The sequence below is a fragment of the Elephas maximus genome, chromosome 4 (assembly GCF_024166365.1).
Source record: "Elephas maximus indicus isolate mEleMax1 chromosome 4, mEleMax1 primary haplotype, whole genome shotgun sequence".
In the NCBI taxonomy this organism is placed as follows: Eukaryota; Metazoa; Chordata; class Mammalia; order Proboscidea; family Elephantidae; genus Elephas; species Elephas maximus.
Window position 1 is genome coordinate 111825836 of NC_064822.1, and position 14217 is coordinate 111840052.

Here is a 14217-nt window from a genome sequence, read left to right on the forward strand (position 1 = left end):
GTTTTGTTTTGATATGCCCAAATAGGCTTGTAGTGTGAATTAATTTGATTATTGGCACCTTCGAAGCTCTCACATCCTGTCACCAGGTGGTTAGAGCTGTTACTAGGTATGCGAGCCCAAGAGTCTGTTTAGTTTTCCAGTGTAGATTCAGCTCAGGTGTCGAGATAGTCACCGAGTGTGTGGTGCAGGCTCTCATCTACAATCCTAGACTGGCAGGGGTTGATTGGAGTAGGCACAAGTATCTGGCTGTAGTAAAGGGTCATGTGCAGAGCAAGGCAGGGGGCTGATGGCTGCCCCGAGTGTCTGGATGGAAGGTGTATCCCTGTTCCCTACAGTGTGTAGGTGGTTGGGTTTTGCAGCTGGACTTTGGGCACCCAAAGAAGCTGGCTGTAAGGACTGGAAGGTACCACTAATTCTTGGACCCCTTTTGTGGGTAACTAGGTAGACTGGGTGGAGCCACCAGTCCTCAGGCCCCTGATATGGGTAGGTGAGGACTCTGCTTAATAGCAGGGTGGTGTCAAATGCCATGAATCTGCCACTCCCCCTTATACCTGTTGCAGTTGAAAATAGGCTTCAGGTATGTACCCTGTTGTGCTGTGCTAATGAGGGCCTCTGCTGTTGAAACGCACCCACACAGGTCTAGGCAGGGGCGAAAGTCATTCAAAGTCTGTGGACCCCTTATGCCTGTGCCTAGGCAAGGGGGTTGTGCCTGCCCTGAGTTCCCAGATTAGAGGAGCTGGCAGATTATTTTTTCTTGCTTGTTTATTTCCTCCCTCTTCAAAGTCAGAAGAATGGGTTGGGCCATGAGATGGTTCCTACTTCTGGCCCAGCAACTGGTGAAGCCAGACTGGGACCCATAGCAGAGTGGGGAAGTAGCAGATAAATGAGAGAGAGATACTTCCCAAAAGGGGGAAGGGTTTTTTTGATTGGGTCAGGGGATTAGATGCTTGCACTTATTTTTCACCAACTGAGCGCCACTTCTCCCTGGTTCCAGAGGCTTCAGTAGACTCTTTGCTGCTCAGTTTCTTCTGATGTAGAAAATGCCACCCAAGCACTACTGCTTGCCTTAGCCTGTGTGCGCCAGCTGATCCAGCCTGCAGAGTGCTGGCCAGATCAGGTCTGCCAAATTCTTTCTGCTTCTGAACTGTCTCTCCCTCCCCCTGATGCTCAATCCTACTCTTCAACTTTGTCTTTGATTTTCAGGACTCCTAGATTGTCATATATAACCAATTCACTTGTTTTTTTTTTTTTTTTTTTAGATCTTTGTTGTAAGAGGGACCACAGGAAGCCTCTGACTACACACCACTTTGGACTCGCCTCCCATATTTTTGTTGTCTTTATGTTAAAATTTAATCCATACTGAAGGCTGTAGTCTTTGATCTTTATCAGTAAGTGCTTCAAGTTCTCTTTGCTTTCAACAAGCAAGGTTGTGTTATCTGCATATGACACAGGTTGTTAGTGAGTCTTCCTTCAATCCTGATGCTATTTTCTTCTTCATAAAGTTCAGTTTCTAGGCTTATTTGCTCAGCATACAGATTGAATAAGTATGTCGAAAGGATACAACTCTGATGCACACATTTCGTGACTTTAAACCATGCAGTACACCCTTGTCCTATTGAAACAACAGCCTCTTTGTCTATGAACAGGTCCTGTATGAGCACTATTAAGTGTTCTGGAAGTCCCATTGTTGGCAATGTTATTCACACAGTCGAAGCTTTTGCACAGTCACTAAAACACAGGTAAACATCTTTCTGATAGTCTCTGCTTCAGCCAAAATCCATCTGACATCAGCAAGGACATCCCTTGCTCCACGTCCTCTTCTGAATTCACCTTGAATTTTTGGCAGTTCCCTTCGATGTTCTGCTACAGCTGTTTTTGGAATTATCTGTGCAAATTATTACTTGCATGTGATATTAATGACATTGTTTGTTAATTTAATCATTCTGTTGGATCACCTTTCTTTGGAATGGGCACACATGTGGTTCTCTTACTGTCAGTTGGCCAGGTAGCTGTTTTCCAAATTTCTTGTCATAGTCTAGTGATCACTTCCAAAATTTCATCATTTGTTAAAACATCTTAATTTGTATTATTTCAGTTGTTGGAGGCTTGTTTTTTGCAAATGTCTTCAGTGCAACTTGGACTTCTTCCTTCAGTATCATTGTTTCTTGATCATATGCTATCTCCTGAAATGGTGGAATGTTGATAAGTCCTTACTGGTAAAGTAACTCTGTACTTTCCTCCTATCTTCTTTTGGTACATCCTGGATTATCCAATTTTTGCTCATAGAATCCTTTAGTATTTCAGCTTGAGACTTGAACTTTTTCTTCAGTTTTTTCAGCTTGAGAAATGCTGAGTGTGTTTTTCCCTTTTGGTTTTCTAACTCCAGGTCTTTGCACATGTCATTATAATACTTTACTTTTTCTTCTCAAGACTCCCTTTGAAATCTTCTGTTCAACTCTTTTACTTCATAATTTCTTCCATTTGTTTTAGCTACTCTAATTTCAAGAGCAATTTTCAGAGTTTCTTTTGACATCCATTTTGGTCTTTTATTTCTTTCCTGTCTTTTTTATGACTTTTTACTTTCTTCATGTATGAGGTCCTTGATGTCATCCTATAACTCAAGATTGTACTTTGGGATTAAATAACAGTGTTTAAAAATAATTTAATTTTAAATAAGTAGAACAATTTTTTTAAGGCTTTGTAACTTAGAAAATTATTTCAACACAACTTTCATGATATAATCATAAAAATTAATTCCCGTAATGGTAAAATTTGTCATTTTCTCCCCCTACATTTTTTAAAAAGTGTCAAAAACCCTGGTGGCCTAGTGGTTATGTGCTTTGGCTACTAACCAAAAGGTTGGCTGTTCAAATCCACCAGGCGCTTCTTGGAAACTCTATGGGGCGGTTCTGACTCATAGCAACCCTATGTAGAACAAAATGAAATACAGCCTGGTCATGCGCCACTCTCACAATTCTTGTTATGCTTGAGTCCATTATTGCAGCTACTGTGCCAGTCCATCTCATTGAAGGTCTTCCTCTTTTTCACTGACCTTCTACTTTACCAGGAATGATGTCCTTCTCCAGGGACTGATCCCTCCTGAAAACACATCTAAAGTATGTGAGATGGAATCTTGCCATCCTTGATTCTAAGGAGCATTCTGGCTGTACTTTTTTCAAGACAAGTTTTTTCGTTCTTTTGAGAGTCCATGGTATATTCAATAGTCTTCATCGAATGCTGCAATTCAAAGGTGGCAGCTCTTCTTTAGTCTTCCTTATTCACTGTCCAGCACTCGCATGCATATGGGGCACTGAAAACAATGCATATGTAGCTTGAGTCAGGTGCACCAAAAATATATATATATATATATTTTCCTTTCATATAACTTAATTAAATACTGGTATTCCTTCTGTAGAAAATCTTCCTATATTTTTCTGTTTCAGATGCAGGTTATTTTTTCTCCCATCAACTTTTACACATTTGAACTATCTCTTAATAATGATGAAATATAAAAAATTCATTTTTCTGTAATTTCACGTTATATTTAATGCAAGAATAATTCACTTCCATGATTTAGAGAACATGTAGACAAATACATAATTTTTTTTCTCTCAAAGTACTTGATTTACTTTCATATCTATAATTAGATACTTTTCAAAGAATCAGTTATGTCGTTACTTTTGTATAGGTATATTAGTATGAAATTAATATTTCAATATAAAGAGGTTGTGTAGTGGGTAAGAAATAAGTACATTTGACCTCTAACTCGTATTATGAACTGACTGGTGAATATTCAATGAAATGGAGTTTATGGACAATGTTTTTTTACACAGAGGCCGACATTACTGTCTTTTCTCCCCTGTGTGAACGGAGAGTGGAAGAGCTCCAGTTGTATTCCCTTTGGAGCAGTCTAAGCTCAGGTCCTTTGAAAAACCCGTCATTATTTATGTGGCCTTTTCATCCCTCCCTCACCCCCGGGAATTACAGTCCATTTTAACACCGACATATCTGGTTTTCCAATAGAACACATGACTAGACTCTTAATTAACATTTTTGTTTTGTTTTTAGAGTTAATGAAGAAGATAATCCATTAGTATCTTCTTCACAAGAATCCCCAGGGCCCTATACCAGCTCTGAATAAACATCCTCTTAGTTAATAAAGAGCAAATATAAATCTATGGGGATGTGGATGCAAAAGCATTTTTCTTCAGAGAGAGTCAGAAACTATAGTGAATGAGCAGAGATTTCTTCTTAACAATAAGAGCAATAAAAAACTACTTTTTTTTTATTCTGTCTAAATAAATGCGATTTCCAGATTTTAAGTTAGGTAATTAGGTTGAAACAAACATTCATTTTTATTAAGTAAAGAAATAGAAAAAACTCTATATGTTTGATAATGCTATCAATTATATGCTGATTGGATATGCATAGAGAGAGGTCCCCCAATATTTACATCTGTTGCAAAACATTCCTGGATTTTAATATGAACGTGTTTTTCGTTGAGAGTGAGGAAGCAGAGAAAAAAATGGGTTAGAGAGAAATAACTATTTGATAGCAACAATTGTTCTTATTTCATTTGTTTTTTTAGAAAAGTAAAATCTCATACTGTATTAGCAGACAAAACCTTGTTTTGTGGAATTCATGGAAAGTAAGTATTTTGATTATTATGTTGATTTGCTTACAAAGGAATAGCCTTAGTATCTATTCTATTCTGAATAGGTGACCATAGGATTAAGCAATTAAATTTGGAATTGGAAACAAAGAAAATACTTGCATAAAGTTTCAATGTAGATATCAGAAAGAGTGAGTTTACAGATAAAAAACAGTACCATAAACAATAATTTTCAATAGTTTTTTTTGTTAATATTTTGACAGATAACATTCCTTTGTATTTGGGAAAGGCTTGGATGTAAAATAGTATTTCTTATATTTTAAAGATGTTTATACTGACAAAACTGACTGAACAATATAGTAAAATTATTTTAAATTTCTTTTATAATTTTAGGTTGATATTTAGATGTTGATTTTAAGTTTCTCATTGTACTAAAATTCATAAAAGTTTGTTCAATTAAAAGTTGTAATTGGTAGTACCATAGAAACTAAATACCAACAAAAAATATATCATGAGAACATTACCACTGTTATAAGAATACAAAAATTCAGACCTGAGGCTTCGTCTCAAATGGAAAAGTATACAGAAAAGCTATATCTTACTGAAAGAGACTGATGGAAGATTATATTAACAAGAAATGTAATTGACCTAACCTAAAAAAAAAAAAAAAAAGGAATCTAATGGATTCAGCAAGATTGCAGGATTACTTCTTATCATTTTGGAGAAAACTTAAACCAGATCAATTTTCCAGTTCTTATAACCCAAAATAAAAAAGCCATTCTTCTGCAAGATAAAGGAGAAAAGGGAGTTTAGAAAATGAGTGTCCAGAGAAGGAGATGATATAAGCAGGATCAGTCCTGGGTCTGACTGCAATGTACAATGGTTAAAATCACGGGAGTGAAAGACCATATGAATTTCAATTGAGGTACTTTATTCTTCATATCACTTTTACATTTATACCTAGTAAAGCTTTTTTAAACTTGAAAGTAATTATTTTATTTTTCCAGCACTGACGGAATTCAGAAGAAACTTAACCATGAGAAACCATATAAGGGTGACAACATTTATTCTTGTCGGACTAACAGATGATCCAAACTGGCAGATTGTAATTTTCCTTTTTCTATTTCTAACATATTTATTGAGTGTCACTGGAAATCTGACCATTATTCTGCTCACATTATTGGATTCCCACCTCAAAACACCCATGTATTTCTTCCTTAGGCATTTTTCATTTTTAGAAATGTCATTCACATCTGACTGGATCCCTAGGTACCTGGTGAGCATTGTGACTCTGGATAACAGGATTTCCTATGATGCTTGTATGACACAATTATTTTTTGCCATCTTCTTGGGTGCATCAGAGTTCTTCCTGTTGACTGCCATGTCCTATGACCGCTATGTGGCCATCTGCAAACCCCTTCGCTATGCAACGGTCATGAACAACAGAGTCTGTACCCAGCTGCTTGTTACCTCTTGGTTAGGTGGGTTGTTAACCATCTCTCCTGGACTTATTATGGGCTTGAGGTTGGAGTTCTGTGATGCCAACATTATTGACCACTTTGGCTGTGACTATTCTCCTGTCCTGAAACTCTCCTGCTCAGACACACGGTCCATAGAATTGTTAGGTTTTATTTCAGCCATTGTCATACTGCTGATTACACTGGCACTGGTGATACTCTCCTATGCATATATTCTGAGAACAATTCTGAAGATCCCTTCTGCCCAGCAGAGGAAGAAGGCTTTTTCCACCTGTTCCTCCCACATGATTGTTGTCTCTATCTCTTATGGCAGCTGCATTTTTATGTATATGAAACCTTCTGCAGAGGAGAGGGTAGCTTTAAACAAGGGGGTAGCCGTGCTCAACACTTCAATTGCACCTCTCTTAAATCCTTTCATATATACCCTAAGAAATAAGCAAGTAAAACAAGCCCTGAAGGATATAATTAAAAGATGTATCTTTATTACATAAAGCCATAGCATTGGATTTTATAAAAGGATAGCACTAAAGCTTTTTAATAATCGCAGCCTTTATCTGCTACCCTACTATTTGATCCCTTTATTTTATTTTTATATCATGATAGTGATTGACACTCACAAATAGCCATTGTTCTTTAATCTACTGCTGGCTTTTCATCCTTTTAATGTCTAATCTGTACCCATGATGTTCTTCTGCTTTGCTGGACTCACTTCATTCTTTATACTTAATAACCTTATTTTCTTTACCCTAATGTTCCACTATGAATTCATTCAGCTAATCAAATACCTCCATCTTTTTCTAGTGTAGACATTCCAAGGTGTAGATTATTTGTGAATTCTGTACTCATCTACTTGATTTTCTAAATCTCTAGGGAAGGTTTCTTTCTGATTCCATTTAGTGTTAATACTTTACAAAATACTCAATGTTTCCTTCAGCATAAGAACCCTAAACTTTGTTGTTGTTTTTAGTTTCTGTGGAGTCAGCACTCCAGTAATGGCAACTCCATGTGTTACAGAGTAGAACCTCCAAGTGGTTTTCTTGGCTGTAATCTTTACAGAAGCAGTTTGCCTTGTCTGGCTCCACAGAGCCGCTGGTAGGTGTGAACCACCAACCTTTGGGTTAGCAGCCTATCACAAACCGCCTGTGCCACTCAGGCTCCTTTCATGAACCTCAGTAGAAGTATTGATCTGCAGGCTTAATGATAATGCCCAAAAATTATCTCCAAATCTCTGTGCTACTGTAAATCAAGTGAGCTTTTTCATTTAGGAAAGAGTACTTTATACTGGAAGCTAATTTAAAGAGTCTAAATAGATTATCCTTCAGTCACAGAACAAATAAACATTAGATCTTAATTTTGTATGTAGGTTTTGAAATCCAAATCCTATGCAGCTAACAACTGAGCAATATTCTCTTTTTATGTGAATGTCGTGGGATTGTTTAATCTGGTATTACTTTGGGATAAAGAACAACCATTTTAAATATTTAAAAAACCAACTTAGGGTACAAAGAAGATTGGCTATATAAAATTCTAGAGGATGCAACTAAAACCTATGCTTGGAATTTCCAAAATACAGATTTTAACTCATAGAGAATTGTTTTAAGTTTTGCAATATGCCATATTTTTCTCACTAGTCTGTCGTGGCACATACTCTTTTTTCTCCCTGAAATTTCTTTCTTTGTAGTTCAAATTCCATTCTCTGAATGATTATTAATATTCTTCTAGTCTATCTTGAATGAAAGGGGCAACATTTCCTTCTGTTGTATACAAGGTAGCCATGAGTGGAGCTGGGCTGACAGCAACTAACAACATCTGTCTTTCTTGCAAATTCATTCTCTTCTAAGGGATCACTTTTTATTGAGGGTGGATGAGTTCATATGTCTCCACACCATCATAACATATATATATGTACATATAGATGTATATATATATATATATACATATATATTAAGTGATTGTCCCTCACAAATAGCCATTATTATTCAATCTACTGCTGGCTTTTCATATACATATATAACAATCCATTGTGTAAACAATGGTATTTTACTGTTTTCAGTTAAATTTCTTGAATAGCTACTCCATCATTAGTAATTTATTTTCATTAATTTTTCTCCATAGCACTCACTAGTATTAATGAATTCATCATTATCTCTTTCATGTGGTCCATAAGCTCAGTGAGAGTAGAGCTCTATCTAATTTGTTCAACACACTATTTTCAAAGACGAGTGTGCTATTCGATACAAAATGGTGCTGAATTATATTTATTAAATATGTAAATGTGTATTATACAGTTACAGTAACTTTAGTAGAAATATAAAAAAAATGTTTCTTTTATTGTCCCTGTTTATTATTTTTTGTCATAAGTGTTATCAGCTACTACTGTGTTTATTGCTATAGGCTTAATAAAGCACTTGGTCTACATACAAGGCAATGTTATTTAGATTAAACTGAGGTTACAAATAGTTCTTTTAATTATCTTTTTCAATCCATTCTGATAATTACTGTAGCCTTTGAGTGATTCTGACTCATAGTGACCCTGTAAGACAGAATAGAACTGCCCCATAACGTTTCCAAGGAATGGCTGGTGAATTCCAACTGCCCACTTTTTGGTTAGTAGCCAAGCTTTTAACCAATGCACCACTAAGGTTCCAGTCTGATAATAAGACCAAATAAATACCCAAACCCATTGCCGTCAAGTCAATTTCGACTCATACTGACCCTATAGGACAGAGTAGAACTGCCCTGTAGAGTTTCCAAGGAACACCTGGTGAATTCAAAGTAGAGATCTTTTGGTTAGCAGCTGTAGCACTTAACCACTATGCCACCAGAGTTTCCAACCTGATAATCCAATAATAGGTATCCTTAATTTTTTTTATTTAATAATTATTACATTGTTTATTATAGTATAACATATTTCTCTCTCTATATATTATAGTGTAACATATTTCTCTACCTATATATCTATAACTATCTCTCTTTATCATCAATCTACCAGCCTCTATCAAATATTATAATTACATTTTGCCTAAAATAATCTTTTTCTCCAGTAGTTATCTGTATTTCCTCTCCTTTCCCACAGATTATTTTCTCTACTGAAATAATATTACTGTTATTTGTTTTCCACACTTATTAAATTCTTTTTTGGCATTTTGGGAACTGGTAGTCTAAATTTTGAGACAGTTTTTTTTGTTTGTTCTTTTAATTACAATTTAAATTTGCTGCAATATGACTTATGAATTATTAATTTTGCTTATATTTCACTTTAGACTATTTCTTTGAAGAGCTTTTTAAAATATTATCCACTTTTCTGCTAAGCCTTTTCTTTTAATCTTGTTTTATTTTTATCATTGCCTTAATTAGATTCTTCTATTTTGTGACATTTAATTCCCTGCTAATAAACCATATGTTTTATACAGTGTTGAACTTGCCAAGTGCTCTCTCAAATTCGCTTTGGATATGAAATTTTCTAGTAATAGCTTTTTAAATTTCATTATTCTTTTTTCCTGTTGTCTTCTATTTTCCTCTTTTATTCCTTCTTTTTCTATTCTCTCCCTTTTATTTCTTTCTTCTTTTTTTTACTGTATTAACCCACTGCTGTCAAGTCGATTACTGTATTGGATAATAGGTATTTTCCATATTTTTTATCTTCTCATTTTTCATAGGTATTCTATTAAATTTTTTTTAATATATTTTTTCTTCATTTTCTTTTTTTTGTGACAGCCAAATCTTTGTAAGACAGAATGTTGTATACAGCTGCATTCCCACTTTTTATTGCGAGACATTCTATACCCCCTTTTCTGGTTGATCCTCTACACTAAAGGAATCAATAATAAAATAGAATCATCAATATGCTATATGCAAATATTTTCCAAAAAAGACTTGTGTATGTGTGTGTTGTATCTATCACAATCTAGTAATGACCGCCATCTCACCCCACAACATGCACTTCCTTTATACTTTCTTTTACGGGTGCAGCCATATTGGAGATACATGGTCACATCCAAAGGGGGGAGGGGGATATCATTCTGACTACTTCAACTCTAAATTTATGAGAGTAGAAAAATGGTTTTAATTTTCACAGAAAAACAAACAAATGAAAACTTAGCTTCTGATCTCATAACAAAGAATTGAGAAAATCTGAAGACATTTTCTACCATTTTCACGTGGACCTAATTTCCTGAGATGATTTCTTCACAGGCCTTACGCTGAGGATTATTATTTGCATTTTCCTTTTTCTTATTTTTAATAATTTTTAAGTTCCAAATCCACTTTAATTTTAGCTAGTGGGAACAGTTTCAAATTAATTGTGTTAGGTTGTCTGCAATTTGTGTTACTTTTCATGAATATGAGAGTTTTCTTTGTATACTGTGTATTCGCATGTATCCTGTAACTCAAAAGATAGGCTTAAGGGAATAGTTTTTGATACGTTTCTTTTTAAATCTAAAAAGCTCTAGCTTCTTCTACCAAGCTACATCAGTTACCATTTCTCCATCTTTCAATCTTACAAGTCACTGAAATATTGTGTCCAATGATAACCCCATCCATGTTCTTTCCTTCAATTTGAGTGCACATTCTACCATTTATAATAGCTTTGCTGTGGATTTGCAGAGGAGAAAAAGTAATCTACAAAGTATAATTTGTCCCTGTTTAACTAGAGGTTTCTGAATTACTATTTCTGCAGGTGACTCTGCTTTTAAATGTGAATCAAATAAAGCAAGCTGCATATACAAAAGAATGTGATATGATGTGATTTTTGGACAATTTTCTTGCTACCCATGGACACAGTAAATGCCCAAGTGTATACATCTCCTTTCTGAGTTAGATTGTAGAGGCTCTGTTTAACCAGGGACATGAAAGACATGGAGATAATGCACTGCCTGCTTTACAAGGAAGCCTCAAGGCTAATAGTTTTTATTAACTGAATGTGAATTTAAAGGCTAGCAGAAATGATATTGGAAGAGTTGTTCATGTTATTGAGGATGAAATCTATAATGCTTAGATATGCATCTAGTAGTTTTGGCAAAGAAGTGTTAAGATAATATTTCCAGTCATTCCTAAAGTCCTAAAACTATTCATTGCAGTTTTACCGCACAAGTTATTAAAAAAAAGAAATCATTTGAATTTTAAATGCTCTAATTATAAGAGGCCCTGGCCCCATTTAAAAAATTAACTAATCTCTTGACACTCATGAAAACCCAAATCTTTGACACTTGATAAAATGCAAATATACATACAGTGAAAAAGAGAATAAATTTGCAGGCAAAATCGTAGGGTGTGTTATTTGAAATTATCCATACTAGTTTAATCTTATAAAAACAAAAACAAATCAATTCTACGTCTACTCTCACCATTGATGGACCTCCATAAACACAATGTTTGCCCAGGGAAAGTCATTAAACTCTGTGTCAAAATAAAATCAAAGGTGTATATATTCATTTGGTAAATATTTATTAAACAATATGAGTAAATATAGTGCTGAACATAGACACATGCAAAAACACCCTGAATAAGATATAATACAAAATATATCATGACCTTGCTGTTTTCTTCAGCCAAGGACTTGATGATATGATTGAAATGCCTCTTTCCATTTTTAATTATTTTAATAACTTTAAATAAAATATAAATTTCATAGCATAAAACTCACCTTTCTATGTATAGAGTTTAATAAGTTTCATCAAAAGTAGATACCTGTGTAACCACTAGAGAAAAGTGATCTGATAATTAAAAACTGATCAATAAATATATAATAATCACAAAATAATGGGATCAGATATACGATGCCATTTAATAAACAATATACCCTTCTGTATAAATTACTGTAATGAAGAGAAGATTAACTGCAGAACATTATTTTTCATTACATCGGGGCTTTTTCTCAAAATAACCTTGACTCAACAGCACAAACATATGTATTTCATTTGAATAACTCAAAATAAATACGGGAATTTTCTCTTCTAGGGAAATCAAAGAAAATAATAAATCCCACACGCCACGCTTAAACTGAAACATTTTAAATTAAGTAGACTTTGGAGATATTATTTGAGATGGCTAAGAATGATTTAAAAATCATCAGAGGACTCTATTTTGGCTCATAGCTGGAGAGAGCATCTGTCCCACTCATAATGACGTAAAACCTGGACAAACTGAAAATTAATGACTTTTCCTAAACTAATAAAAGAACTAAGGTTGCCAGGCAAATAACTAACCCTAAGTCTAGACAAAGATAGATGCCAATAAGGAGAAACAAAACCCAAGTATTTGTTTATTTGTGGCAGAAACCACCCTAACACCATAAAAGCACGTAAAACATTGAATATTCAGCTAGAAATTTTTATCAAATTGCTAAATACTGAGGGTGGGCAGCAAGACAGTGCGAAGAAAGAGTGGGGAAGGGAGGTGGGGAGTGTTGGACTCTCCTAGATGTGCCTTCCAGGAAACTCATCAGTTTCTAACTATGGAAATCAAAGAAAATGCCAAGCAAGCATTCTCCATGGAGCTGGCTGGAGTTCAGAAACTCCTCTCAGACCTATTCTCCTACATCCTCTATGGAACAAAAACTAAATCTTCCAGAAGGGCAAGAAATATGTACCCTGAAGGACATTGCTGTGGGAGAAGAATGGCAGCCACCTGACTAAACTCATTTCCCATATTTCCATTAAGGAACAGAAGACCTAAATTCAGGGTGAAATGCCACAAAATTATAGCCTGAGAGCATTGATGGGAAAACATGCAGTTGTGGCAGCAGAAAGGAGCTGTGAGGAGGGAACCACAACTGTGCTCCTGGGGAAAGAGTAGAAATACAAGTTACAATCAGCGTTATGTTTGGAGAAAAGGAAGAATTCTAGCGAGGCCACTCACAAGAGATCTAGGTTCACCTTAACTGCTTGAGACAGAGGCTGTGATATTTAAGGTTGTGTGTCAACTTGACTGGGCCATGATTCTCAGTGGTTTAGCAGTTGTATTATGTGATCACTTACATGATGAGATTTGCTTTGAGCAGCCAGTCATTTGATAGGGAATTTCCTTGGGCATGTGACCTGCATTGTATGTAAGTGGACATTCTGGCAAGACTTGTGGGCTGTTGCTAGCTCTAGATCTTGAAGCTGGCTCCTGGGTTCTTGGAACTTAGGCTAGCATCTTACCTTTGGTCTTGCGTACAGATCTTGTGATTCATCAGTCTTCACAACCTGTAAGAGCACTGCTCTCTGACCTGCTGATCTTGGGTCCAGCAGCTCCTGCAACTACATGAATCAGGAGAAGCCTCTATCCTGACCCGTGGACTTGGGTAGTTCCAGCCTCTACAACCACTTGAGCCATTTCCTTGATATAAATCTCTCTATATTTATTTATATGCTTTACTGGCTTTGCTTCTCTAGAGAATCCATCCTAAGACAGAGGTTTAATTAGAACAGCAGAGAATGAGTCCCTCCTCAGTCCCCAGCCCACATACATACCAAGCAAACATGTGTTGAATAACACAGCAGTGAAATATAGCTAGCAGAACTGCAAGAGAAGATTCTCTCTGGGAACTGTCATGGCGATGAACAAAACTTGCATTCCGTTAAAGTGAAAGCAGGGATTTATTTTGGGAAACACAGTGTAATGCAAAATCACAATGTGTTCAAATTCACTGAAAAAGAGGTGAATCTTTTACAGGGTAAAAGTGGGGAAAGAAGTACGTGACCACAGTCACAGGGGGATTTTCACAAGCATAGGCCTGAGGGTGGTCACAGGGCCATGAGGCAATCACAAGATAGTGTTTTACATTGTTAGCTGGTCTGTGTCCTAACATAGATTGCTTGGAGTTAAACTAGTAAGTGATTTTCTGAGATATCTACCTATCTACCTACCTACCTACCTATCTATCTATCTATCTATCTATCTATCTGTCTGTCTGTCTGTCTGTCTGTCTGTCTGTCTGTCTGTCTGTCTATATCTATCTATCTATCTATCTATCTATCTATCTATCTATCTATCTATCTATCTATCTATCTATCTATCTATCTATCTATCTATCTATCTATCTATCTATCTATCTACATCTATCATCTAACTATCATCTATCATTTATCTATCATCTATCTATCTATCATCTGTCTATCTGTCATCCATCTATCCATCTATCAT

The 14217-nt window shown here is 35.6% G+C and overlaps 1 protein-coding gene across 1 annotated transcript in view; it reads left to right on the plus strand.

Annotated features, from left to right (window-relative positions):
• The first annotated feature begins 5648 nt into the window (after positions 1 to 5648).
• Positions 5649 to 14217, plus strand: part of LOC126075564 (olfactory receptor 6C1-like) — a 79050-nt gene continuing 70481 nt past the window's right edge. Inside the window, exon 1 of the mRNA XM_049883404.1 lies at positions 5649 to 6237. Within this exon, the coding sequence (XP_049739361.1) occupies positions 5649 to 6237 (589 nt within the window). The remainder of the gene's footprint in view (positions 6238 to 14217) is intronic.